The sequence below is a fragment of the Anarrhichthys ocellatus genome, unplaced genomic scaffold (assembly GCF_004355925.1).
Source record: "Anarrhichthys ocellatus isolate YVR2014 unplaced genomic scaffold, GSC_Weel_1.0 scaffold25, whole genome shotgun sequence".
NCBI lineage: Eukaryota > Metazoa > Chordata > Actinopteri > Perciformes > Anarhichadidae > Anarrhichthys > Anarrhichthys ocellatus.
Window position 1 is genome coordinate 4543773 of NW_022280055.1, and position 12840 is coordinate 4556612.

A 12840-nucleotide genomic window follows, 5' to 3' on the forward strand; every position below is an offset into this window, starting at 1 on the left:
ACACACACACACACACACACACACACACACACACACACACACACACAGAGCTCTGGTTGTGACTCAGGCGCTGACTTGAAGGGAGTGGGAGTCTGTTTGTAAATGTTTGCACAGATTTACGCCATCCCGTGTTTAACCGCTCTGCAGCTAACAAGAAAAGAATCTCTATCAGGAAACAGCTTGAAGCTGATTTGAGTCAAGTTCCCTGAACCACCGTTTTCAGTTGGTCCTTGTGCAACACTCCGTCTTCTTTAGCCAATAATAGAATTACATTATCGTAATATTATATTTTTATTGGAGAAAAACATTTATATATATATAAATTAATCAATGCACTGTCCATGCTTCGCTGTTTACTGACCTAGCTTGAATAAATTCGGATAAAATTTTGTCTAATCTCACTATCTTCTAATGACAAAAATAAAACTACGCTGCTTTTTTTTAAATAAAGAGATATCCTCAAAATCTTACAGTACACAAATAATATTATAATTAAACAAAGTGAAAATATATGTTGATTAGATTTAGTCACCATAATTGAGACATTGTTGTTATTGTTGAAACTGCTTAAGAGAAGTGTTTTTTGTCCTACTTTATGGTCATTTGCTCTACAGAGAAGGGTTTCTGAGAAAAGCTTTTCAGGTTACAGGTAATTTCCCAGCAGCACCCTGCATCACATGCATGACATCATCTACAACAATTGCACAATCTATTGTTGTCCAGAGGAAGGTTTCACATTTCCTCTTCAGACCCTTGATCCTTGTATTGAAATGTTAAAAGGGGTTTCTGAAAGCAAAGTTGAAGTACTGCTTTCAAAGAGCTCGCTTCCAACGAAATGCAAATGATAATACACCACCGGTGGTACCAGTTCTGCATCATACTCTATACCAATGGGTGTGGCCGACATCCATGGCTTAAGGGAATACTGGAGGGAGCTTTGGAGAAATGCAGGATATTAAATTATTACAGAGGCAAGGCTCTGACACAAGGCAGCTCACCATCATGTCAATGAGCAACTATCACATGTGTGTATGCAGCTTGGCGAGGAGAGGAGGTGTGACCTGCTTCATGGTTTGTGGTCGTGAAATGGGCAAATAAATGTCATGAGAAAGGCGAAGGCTTTTTGTCGAGTAACACTGCAGCAAAACAGCTGACAATTCAATGTTTATTTTGCGGCTTGAGTGATATGCAGATGTTGTTTTATCTTTTTATTAGAAGAGACATTAGTCTACTTCCCCTACGTCTGGTTTGACACAGATGCTAAACTCACACTGCAGGCCTTGGTGCTCAATTCTGATTTATTGCTCTGATCTGATCTTTTTTCTTTGGCTGTTCACATTATTTTTCTAATGTGGCCAATATCAGATTCCAGGACTGGTCCCGGTCCTGAGTTGACCCGCATGCGCAGAAGAGCTTAGACGCGACACACAGCGTGCTGTTGTAAGGAGGTAAACACGGAGGCCACTGCACTCCGTGTTTACGGTTACATTTACAAGCTGATGTGCACGGGAGGCCAGCGAATGACGAGAAAGAGAGACACATTTTGAATTATGGCTTTTTGTGGAGCAACGGCTGCTGCTTCTGTACGGACGCAGAGTCGGAGCGGTGGGATCGTGTCACTAAAACAGATTTTATCCAAAATGTCATGATGTCAAGGGCTAGTTGCATTGAATTCCTGTATGGCTGTTCAGACAGAGGTTGCATTAGGACCACATATGAAAGTGGCCCAAAAGATCTGATTTCATTTGATTCTAATCAAATGATCTGAGTCACAGCTTGGGGGCGCTTCTGCCTGCAGTCTGCACGAAGGCCGAGACATACAGTATTTCCTCCCACCCAAAAAACTGACCTGGACTTCCCCAGTTTCCAGTTTGTGCAGAATGTGTTGATTCCTCACGTCCTGGCTCCGCTCTCTGCTCTCCACCTCATCGTTCTGATCCGCTCCTTCTCTGCATAGAAACACAGAACACAGAGTATAGCTGAGGCTGATGGGAAATATATCAGTTTTGCAAGTGGTTTTGGTCATAAATTATTGGGACAAATTTGAATTGACGCCGCTGGATTAAGAAGTCAGTCATCACTGAAGTTATTAAATGTCTGTACCAAATTTCATTTCAATCCATCTCGTAGTTTAACAGGGTCTTTCGAGCCAATCCTCTTCCTCCATTGAGAATCAGTCTACTGTAAAACTGTTGATACAATGTCGCTGAATTACTGAAACAGGTCAATGGCATTTTTTTGTTAAGTCTGCATATCATTTCCTGTCTGTGCTTTCTTTAAAAGGAAATAAAAGATATGATGATAAACCAGAAAGGAAGCTAAAACTTTCTTAATGAAAATGATACCAACCTATCTCCCGAGCCAACGCTGCGTTGCTAGATGTGGAATAGATATAAAAGAATCTATTTTGCATGCTATAAAATATCAGTTTTTACCTGAGAAATCCCCTCGATGTTCGTGCCCTTTTCGTTACGTCTGGACCGTCAGGTTTCCTTCTTGGTTTCGGTGAGTGTATCTTCAACATTCTCTGAGCCCTAGACATAAAGAAATACACAAAGGTCACTTGTAAGAGGCAGATGAAAATTGCCTCTATTTACAGGTGATCTGTGCTTGAAATGAATAACCTGGAGGATTTTCATTGAACTAAATGTCTGATGAGTCACAATCTATCATTGCCGAAGGAGTTATAGGCTCAAAGGCTCAAAGGCCCCATTGTGGGGCTTGAGCCTATGGCACACTATTGAAAGCCCTTGTAATTGAAAGATAATAAACTGGGTGTATGTGGTGATCATGGATGTAAAAATAGAGCTGGAGAAAAAAAGTATCCACTGATTTACAAATGTCACTTTCCCAATGTTAGTCTACGAGAAAAAGTCTGAGTGACGGATCTGGAAGTTGTAATTCCACGGTTTGGCTACTATGTCAAATTTGACTTTAAAGCTCAGCGCTCTTCCTGGGGGCTGTGACATTCCCGGGGGGGGAATCACAAGCAGCGCAGTTAGGGCAGCGACATCATGGAACACACCAGTGCTTATCGCCACAGGTGCCATCAAAGAGAGCGAAACAGAGATCTTCGAGATTGCAACTTTACATACATACATCACAATTACCATTAGAATCCCCCTGAGTTTTATCATCTCTGTTGGAGCTGGAGGAGGAGGATTTTTGCTGATCCTGTTTCTGGATCTTCGGGAACATTTGTTCCTTCTCAGACTCGTTGCCATAATCAGCCTCCGGTAGATATAAATGGGATTCCTGGAGGCCGAGGCAGGGTGGAGGGAATGGGAGCTTGGGAAACTGGTGACACTGGGATTGTGGGTTATTTTCATCATCCCCGCCACTACCATCACCACCAGTAATGCTTCTTGTGGTGGAATGTGTGGGAAATGTGCTGCTTCTCAGAGGTGTTGGGACTTGACATGTGTCAAGACAGAATTCCGCTGTTGTTGTAGCAGCTTGCTTTTGACCTTTAACCCAGTTTGAGCCCGTGCTGCTTCCCGCTCTCGAATTGCTGCACTGGCAAAGATGAGAGTGTGTTTTCTTTTCATCGCAGCATGTTGATAGAGTTTCCATGTTAAAGCTTGAGACTCTCTCCATGTGGTCGTCCATGATCTTAAAACTAACAATAACTTCCTGATTTCTCCAGGCCCGAGGGGAAACCCTGTTGTCCTTCATAGGGGGGCGGATGTTGAAATGGTGCACTGAGTTTGATTCATACGCAGCGCTGGGATGTTCGGGTGTCCACGCGTGTGTGTTGTTCTGCTGCAGGGATTGTTCCCATAGATCCTCTGAGGTGGCAACACCTGCGCGCGCAGCCGTTTTTCTATGAGGAGCCGTGAATTCAAACTGACTTTTCACCTCGTCCTCATCAACAATCAGTCCTGCGGTCTCACCCACGTTTTCCATTTCTTGGCGCTTCACCCTTTTCTCCCTGAAAGGCTTGCGAACAGAGAGTGTCTGCTCAGAGAGTGATTGATTAATTCTGCATTCTGTCTCTTCATCGCTGTCATCTTTTTCTTTGACACAGGAGTTCTCTTTGGACTTTCTCTCTTGTGATTGGCCACGTTTATCCTCTGTGCCTGTTGTTGCAGGAATATGAGGGATACGTTTTAGTTGGACAGGTGGAGTTTCAGGTTGGGGCACGAGGGGAGTGTTGCAGTAGGTTTGTTCTCGGCTGCAGACCTGAACCGGAGCATGGATCTCTGTCGGGGTCCTCCTCTGGCTGCACTCGGCGGTCTGGCAAAAGTCTCGTGGAGTCCCAAACTCTCGGCCATGATCCGGCTGAAAGGTCAAAGACTGGAAGGTTTCAAGCTGCGACGCTTCGTCTTTAAAGATAGCGGACGGGGAAGGGGAGCGACTGTGGATGCCAGAGGTTAACTTCCCGCCGAGCTGCTGCCGGCCGAGGGAAGCACTCCTCTGGGCCTCCTGCTGATCGGTGACCTTCAGATTATTTCTGTACATCTTGGAATCGCCCTCACCCTCCCGCAAGAAGTAGCGCCTCTCTGTCAACCTCACCATCCCACTAAGGTTCTGAAAAAGAAAAGATCGAAGAAAAATCATTTCAGAGTCATGTTGATATTGCCGTTTATTAGCGTGCTTTACAGTGGTTTTCTGCCCAATTGGGCAACTAATAATTTGATGGTGAGAATGTTTTTGGGCAGCCTGGAGTCATTTTTGTTTGGTTTTCTTCTCCTTTAATTAACATAATTGAGATTCAAAGAGCAATAGAACACACAGTGACACAATAAAGAAATGAAAACAAATGACCGAAATTGTTTTATTTCCGTTCAATACAATTCGACTGAAAATGTTTTCCATATTCATATTTTTTATTCGGTCCCAGCTCTGTGAAATTCTTGTAAAAGCTGATATATTTGTTGAAATAAAAGTGAAGACGTTTTTTTATGTTTAATCCAACAGATTAAACATCAACAGAATATTTTCAGTCCCATTCGATACATTTAAAGAACAGCAATGCAACTTTATTCTGTGACAGTAATACATCTTTGCATTTGAGTTTTGGTGATATGTTTTTTGTCATCTAAGTGGTGTCTAATCTGCCACTTGTCCTACAGTACTACTGTACATACTATGCCATTATGGAATATACCTGCAGCTGCTTTGGCTCAGAGACTTCATGCACTTTCAGCTGCTTCTCCACACACTCCCTGAAGATCAGCGTTAAAAGAACATTTAAAGTGACATTTGGAAAAGAAAATTACCAAATAATATCAAAGCAGGGTTAAGGTAACAAAGAAGTGGCACACATGTTCTACCATATATTGGGTTTACGAGTCACAACCCAAAAACCCTCCAGAGCTGTAGAGCAACCGTCTGAGTACCTGTCTGCAGGGTTAGCAGAGGGGCCGACTGGGTCCTGGTCTCTGTCTACAGTCTGATCGGCCTCTGTGGTGGTAGGCAAGTGTCTCTGGTCTGCTGTCTCTTCTTTGGATCTAAATGCATCTGAGTGGGAGACAATTCATACACAGTACTGTATATGATGCTGATAGATCAGAAAGGAGTGAATCTGCAGGATAGGAGGAGGAGGAAAAGCTTCACAGCGTGCACACTTGGAAGCCCAAAATATGTGACCGGATGAGTGCCAAACATTTCAGCCTGCTGTGAGATAGTACGGACGACAGTGAGAAAGAGTCTGAATGAGTTATAGCAGAAGGTACAACCTTACAGGGAGTGTTACTGGAGTCACGAGTGAGCGTGACAATCTGAGGACGCTAGGCTGATTGCTGAGCTGTCTGACTGGCCTCTGATGCTGCAACGCTGGACTTGTCAGAGTCCTGCTGGATTCAAGAGCCATGATCACGTTCCTTTAGGCTAATAACCACTGTTCATTTCAATAACTAAAAAATGTACCTATGAAATATTACATTTTAATTAGAGCTAACACAAAGAACTTTCAGTTTGTGTTGATTTTGGCGTTCCCTGCAGATAAAAGCGGTGGTGTTGGCGAGCACCAGATTCCCTTTGGAAAACCTCTCATTTTAGATCAGCAGGGTCCGACAGTTTCCCCCGAGCGGTCCGGGAATCGCACCAGATGACAGACATTAAGAATACCTACAATAGAAATAGACAATATTTCTGCTGATGGTCTCGTTTGTTTATGTAGGTCATATGGACCTCATTGTAATAGTAGATGTTCTTAATGAATGTATATCATCAGTTTTTTCTTCTTAAATTGGAAACAGACAACTCATTTTATAGCCATTACAGTTTGCAATCAACATTTACTTCAAACTGATGAGTTGAAGCAAAGAATTTGTCTATTGCCACTTTAATATTTCCTTAAAAATCGACAACAGTCACCTTATCTGTGTGCTGTTTATTGACAGAATAAAGATGAAGAACGCTATATGGACTGAATCATTATGGTACTTTACGTCTTATGAGTCAACTTTGCAAAATTAAACTCTGAAAGCACAAAAACAACAGGGGCAGTATGACATAGACAGAAACTGCAGGTTTTATTGAATATAAATAAGAATGAGCTGTGGTTTGCTGAACTTGTAACAACTTACTCTTTTCTATTTCTGTGCCGTGTGGTAACAAGGATACACTTTGTTGACATGTTGATCTACATTGAAGAAAATGTCACAGAAATTACATTTCTCATAATATCCATAGCAAAAATATCCAAACTTCTCATGAGAAGCGAGGTAACTAATAAATCATTTGTGTGTGTGTGTGTGTGTGTGTGTGTGTGTGTGTGTTCCCAGTTTGATAGATAATGAGGGATAGGGTGTTCAGATACAACCTGAAATTGCCTTACTATCAATCCTAGTCACTAAACTAATCCTGCAGGTAGATAGAGAGTATCGCTGTGCTACTGAGCGCCGGCTTGCTTTGATTATACCTTGATCCACTGCGTAGTTTACTGAGTAACCCAACACACAATTAAATCATTGTCGGAGGAATGTGGACAGGAGAGAGAGGGAGGTCAAGGATCAGAAAAAGGTACTCATCTGACAAGGTCAAGTCTAAGGGCTGGGTTCCACCAACATGGATTAATTCAATCTCAGATTAGTTCTTATCAGAGTTTAGTAAAGCTAGGTTTAAGTGAGTAAATCCAAAACTAACCTCTGTCTAGTAAAAAAAGTTTAAACCAAAATGGGGAATGAATGTTTGCCCGAATTTATGTAACTGCAATGTAGCTGTTGCAATGTTTGCTAGAAGCTCGTTGTAAAGTCAGTGAGTTAGCCTAACGTTACTCATTAAGGTTTGGCAGAGAAGCTCCAATTTGAGAAAAAAAAGTTTTGGCCGAGTTAATGTAACACTATGGCAAAATAATGGAAGATTAAAAAACGGACAACAACACAGTAAGGAAAACAACTCTTGACACAATGAGGAAAAAATGAGAATGTTTGAAAAATGAGAATCTTGGTGTTTTTACTGAACCACCGCCTTGAGAGAAACTCAGCAGCATCATAAACTTAACTGGGTTGAATCCGTCTTTCAATTTTCTTCTTGGAACTTGATCTTCTTTTTCGTGTTAAATCCTCAAGTGTAACTTTAAGGTTAATAGCTGGATCACATTTCAAATTACAGTTGAAAGTTTTGGTGCAGCAGAAATTGAATTTAATCTAGGTTGAGAGTAAATTCTAAACTGACGTTTGAATATAATCTTTCTTCTTTCTGAGCTATACTTTTAAAGTTCGGTGCAACATGATTCAAAGTCAAACCCTGATTTAATCGGGTAGAAAAAATGAATCCCTGTTGGTGCAAGCCGAGACAAGATATAATTAATTTAATCGAGCATTCCAGTCGCTCAGTATAAATCTTAACTCCCAGATCAACATCAACATGAATCCTCCCAAGCAGTAAAACCGTTCAATGACATGAGAGAAATGTGAGTTATTTTATTGATACTTAAGCTGATGATGACTTTGACATTTCATGCGTTTAGTCTCTAGTGTACGTGCCGCTTTAAAAATCATGATTTTGGAGAGAGGTCACATCTGTAAAACCTGTTTGACTCCATCGAGCTGCCTGAACTTGTAGCTGAAGTAGATAAGGAGCTTGAGGCATGCAAAGTTCGAGGCATGCAGAGTTGAGTGTGAGGCCTAAGACTAACCCCCTCTTTCTCCTCCTCCCTTAGGACGCGGCATTCCATACAACCTCGTCTACTTTTCCTTACATAGTAGAAGACATTGACAGTTGCGCTATGTCCATCTCCTCGTGCCTACACTTACATCCATCATCAATTCCCAGGGATCCACATCTGCGTACTCTAAGGGGGAATCTTTCTCGGAATATCTCCCGTTTTTTAAGCATTTGTAGCATCTGCTAAGCTGCAAAACGCGCTCAAAAGCTGTCCTTTATGAGAAACAGTAAGTCAATTCAGTAGCTTCTGGGAATTACTGAACCATCGGAGTAGCAAAATGGTAAATTCTCATAGTTTGTGGCAGGAAAAAAGCAGTATGTTTTGCAAGAACAGGAAATGATTCCGCAACAGTTTTTTTTCACACCACTGATTGGCCGCCTGTCTAAAGTCATATCACCTCGAGGGTTCACACAGGGGCTTGTCGGTGCTTGTCGGTGCTTGACAGTGGCAAGCAGACTTTGATTCCATCGCAAAAGAAACCTCGCCACGCTTGTGCTTCGCTCGATGTTTTATCAGTTTCTGGTTAAGAAAAAAAGAGTTTGGTGTACTTGTATTTAAAACCTTACAGGCTGGTATTTGTTCCTTGTCAGCCCCACTGGTCCCGCCAGTAGAAAAGCAGCTGGTGACTCACCTCCTCGGGCTACAGAAGAGGCGGAGCCACAAGCACGGGGCTGAACTGCAAGGCAAACTCAAAGAAGCTGTCAAGCATTTGCTCTGCACACTAGGAGGATCACTTCCAGACTTGCTACTGGCACTCACAAACCAGGACAGTCAACCCTGCATGACTTTGGACAACAGAAACACACACGAGGACTAAAAGAGGGATCTTAAACATAAAAGAAGATTCAAACTGAAGACAGTGAAGAAACTTGTTTGGCGGGTTTTTTTCTTTTTGTGTGTGGGTGTGTGTTTTAGTGTGTGTTTGCCTGGTGAGACTTAATGTGTGAAGTGTTTACCTTGTCAGTTTAAGGGAAAAACACTGCTCGTTCTGGCTTCGAATTCAGATTTAATCATGAGCAATTTCACTGCTCAAATGACAAGCACCCCTTCACTTGTTCATGAGGTTGATGACGACTGCCGGGCAGAGTACATTAAACTGTACAAATTCTACGCGGCCGTCATGATTGTGATTTTCATCCTGGCCCTGCCTCTGAACGCATCCGTCCTCCACCTCTTTATATTCAAGCTGAAATTCTGGAAATCCAACACCAACAACATCTTCCTGTTCAACCTGGTGCTGGCTGACATTCTCCTGCTCTTCTGTTTGCCCATCAAGGCACACAACTTCATCCTAGGGGAGAGGAGGAGCACAAATGACACGGTGTGCAAAGGAATGCTCTTCATGTTGTTTTTGAACCGCGGGGCCAGCATTGCCTTCCTGACGGTGACCTCCATCGACCGGTATTTCAACGTGGTGCACCCCGGTCGCAAGAATCTCCTGAGAGCTCTAAAGAAATCTCCACAGATCTCTATCGTCATCTGGCTGCTCCTGCTGCCCCTCACCATCCCGACCATGCTCAAGAACTTTGACTGCTGCAACAGCTACGATGCCGACTCTACTTCGAGGGAGGTAATGTTTTCCACGCTGAACGTGTAATATGCGTAACTTGTCGCTACGCGTCTGTCTTCCAATTTCTCGCTTTTTCACCTCCACATTTCACTGCAAAAACCTAAATAAGGCAGCAGCTGGCTGGAGGCAGAATGCCAGGAGATCGCCTGAGAGTTTCCTACTTGCTGTTTTTGAAATACACATTTTGGGGACACAATGGCCAATCATGAATGAGAATTTGTTGTTGACGTGAATGACAAATTAAGATGATTTCTTCTGATTTTTTAGGAGTTGGTGGACAGTATGCGAGAAGCGGTCTTCTTTTCCCAGATTGTCATCCCCTTCTTCATCCTGGTCTACTGCACGGTGCACATCGTCAACCGGCTCAGGAAAAAAACTGTCGGGGACAGGACCAAGCTGAGGAGAGCAGTGTTCCTGGTGACCTCCGTCATGGTGGTCTTCTCCCTCTGCTTCCTCCCCTGCACCATAGCCAGGATGGTTCTGCTGATCTCCCGGGTCCAACTGTGGTCTAAAGCCTCGCAGCAGAAAGCTGCCGCGGCCTTTGACGGCCTCATGGTCCTCTCCTACTTGGACTGTCTGCTGGACCCGCTGGTCTACTGCTTCTGCAGCACCAAGTTTAAAGGTCTTTACCTCACCACTTATTTCCCATTCTTAGTGAAAGGCAATCAAGTGCCGGTGGAGAGCTCAACGGGAAACACGCAACCTAGACGCAATGTCATCTGAATGGGAAAGCGGAGGCTGTTTCTCTGCGGGGTGACACCTGTGCGATCCAAAAGGATACTACCCGAGACTGACAGTGTGCCCCCAAACATGTTTTTACTTTATGAAAAGGGACTCTGAAGGCGCTATGAAGACAAGACGTACAGTTGTTATTTAACTTTCTGTTTTCTATTGACTCTTAAAGTAATAATCTTGATGATTTTCATTCAAATAAAAGGCAGGTAAGTCACTATCCATCGCCGAGTGAGGTAACACACTGGTAACTGATGAAAAAAGGAGGTTGCATTTGCAGGATTTCAAACTGACATTACATTGGAATTCCCGACGCAGTTTGGATTTCAGGGAATTGAGATCCAAAACAACACCTGCAACTATACCGCTTATTCCCATAGGTGCATTAAAGAGAACAAAACGGAGAGCTTCGAGATTGTACCTCTAAATAAATATATATATATATATATATATATATATATATATATATATATATATATATGTTCCAGAGCATTGTAGATATACTGTAGTAGTGACTCAACAGGTCAAATGGTCTCCTGATAGTCTTGAATATATTCATGTTGGTGAATTGTATTTAGTCAAACTTTTTTTATTTTTTTTAATGGGAGTGCCCCTCGGGCCAAAGTATGCACATCTGTTTTTCTTTTTGTCTTGGACAGCGAGTAGTTATGACCATGAAAAAATCCTTTCAACTGTTGGAGGCGGGGGAAAAAAAGAACAGGACTCTTATCTGTTTTACGCAGCCTTTATCTAAGCCATCAGTTAAGGCTAAATAAATATAGCCATGTCACCCGAAAGTGTGTCAAATACAGTTTTTATGAAGCTGTAAATGGTGAGGATTTCCAAACCAAGGGAACTAAGGAGGGGAGGGGCATGACATGTGTCCATGTAACCGACTCCAAAATAGATGCATATTTCGCTATGGTCGGTCCCCTAATACACGAGACTTAACCCTTAAGGCCCATACAGGAAGTCGATGGTTAATGTTGAGTGCTGCACATATTTTCTGTGCGGGATCATTTTCTTGTCTTGTGGTTTGAAGAACCCACTTTGACAAACATGAATCCAGCGCAGGACACGCCTCAACAATGTAGAATTCCACTTACAATATTAATCCTGAATCATGCCTTGAACCAGATTAAAAAAAAACACTTTACTCAGACTTATTCCCATGAATGCCATTGAGCACATATAAGTCATCTGGACTCACCTTGATGATATCATCAACAGTAACAGCGCAGTGAGTGATCTGTCTGTGTCTGTTGATCACTGTCGGGCTATAAATAGGCTCATTTAAGACTCATCCTTGTGCTAAAGATGCCTCATTGTGTATCATAAAAGTCGTCATTTGTTATTCGTCACAGCGTTGTTTGAAATGGTGAAATGCTGCAAGAACACAATGATACATTTGTGCAGTGGGAGGTTAAGCAATTTCCTTGTCACGTTGAATTTATCATAACATCTGATTAATCAAGTGGGAACACAACCAAGGGAAAACTCCTGTTTGGTGGAAGATCCCCAGCTCGACAACTTTAAAGTAGATTAAAATAACGTTATTAATGTGGTTACCTGACTAAAAACTAGAGGAGCACTGCAAAGGCCAATCTGCTAAAAAATGTAATGGGTTCTTCCTTGGCCCATGCTACACCTTAAGTTTCATGAAAAAAAACAGGGCAGTAGTCCTTCCTTAAGCCTGCTGACAAACCGAACCCAAAAATATGACCTCCTTTGCAGAGACAATAAGACCTATGCGTACTGAACTGAGGGTCACAAACAAGCAAAGAATTGCATATACTGTATATACACAATCCCTTCATCTCTAAAAATGTCACATCTGTGTGTCTAAGTGTGTGAAAACCCGACAAATATTGACGGAGTAAAGAGAGGAGCAGATGGTTTGAAGTCACATATAGTATGACCTTAAATAAGAAGTCAGAGTTCACAATCAAACAAGCCTTTGACGTGTTGTTTTGTATACTTTGTCATTCAGTTGTGTAGTTTTGACCTTTGTCTGCGACTCTATTGTTCATTTAATACATTGGCTTTATTCTTGCTTTAAATTGTGTATCCACCTTGATTATGTAGGTCTGCAAATGCACCAAAGAGGCACAACTGCAAGTAGGACGTGACCTTTATTAGTGGGCTCCAATATCTCTCAACTGCTGTCACTCATTTTAATCACCGGCATCTACAAAGTGAGAAACGCATGCTGGAGTTCATTTAAAGCATCTAAATGTATACAAATATTTGAGATTCAGGTTTTGATAAAACACTTACTGACAAATCGTCCTGACATGAAAGCAGCATTATTGCAGCTGTATTATGCAGCTAAACGCTATTATATGGCTACTCAAAATGATAAATTCATTTCAGGTTTCATCGCCCCATAACACAGATTCAGTGTAATAGAAGGAGTTATATA

General features: G+C 42.2%; 2 protein-coding genes across 2 annotated transcripts in view; one reads left to right on the forward strand and one right to left on the reverse strand.

The window, feature by feature from the left end:
• Positions 1-2441: 2441 nt before the first annotated feature.
• The window catches only part of LOC116391141 (uncharacterized), a 26430-nt gene continuing 16031 nt past the window's right edge, over positions 2442-12840 (reverse strand). Inside the window, exons 5-8 of the mRNA XM_031861422.1 lie at positions 5343-5463; positions 5111-5168; positions 3111-4530; positions 2442-2534 (exon numbers count right to left, since the gene is read on the reverse strand). Coding sequence (XP_031717282.1) covers positions 2518-2534; positions 3111-4530; positions 5111-5168; positions 5343-5463 — 1616 coding nt within the window. The 3' untranslated portion in view covers positions 2442-2517. The remainder of the gene's footprint in view (positions 2535-3110; positions 4531-5110; positions 5169-5342; positions 5464-12840) is intronic.
• gpr31 (G protein-coupled receptor 31) lies at positions 8357-10845 on the forward strand. The gene is made up of 2 exons (XM_031861651.1): positions 8357-9686; positions 9954-10845. Exons 1-2 carry the CDS (start codon positions 9129-9131, stop codon positions 10407-10409), a joined length of 1014 nt encoding a protein of 337 aa, XP_031717511.1. The 5' UTR covers positions 8357-9128; the 3' UTR covers positions 10410-10845.

Bases quoted from the DNA above. Each gene is read 5' to 3' on its own strand.
- gpr31 (XM_031861651.1), top strand. From the start codon at position 9,129: ATGAGCAATTTCACTGCTCAAATGACAAGCACCCCTTCACTTGTTCAT. The intron at 9,687-9,953 runs GTAATGTTTTCC...CTGATTTTTTAG, and splicing joins CCGACTCTACTTCGAGGGAG to GAGTTGGTGGACAGTATGCG.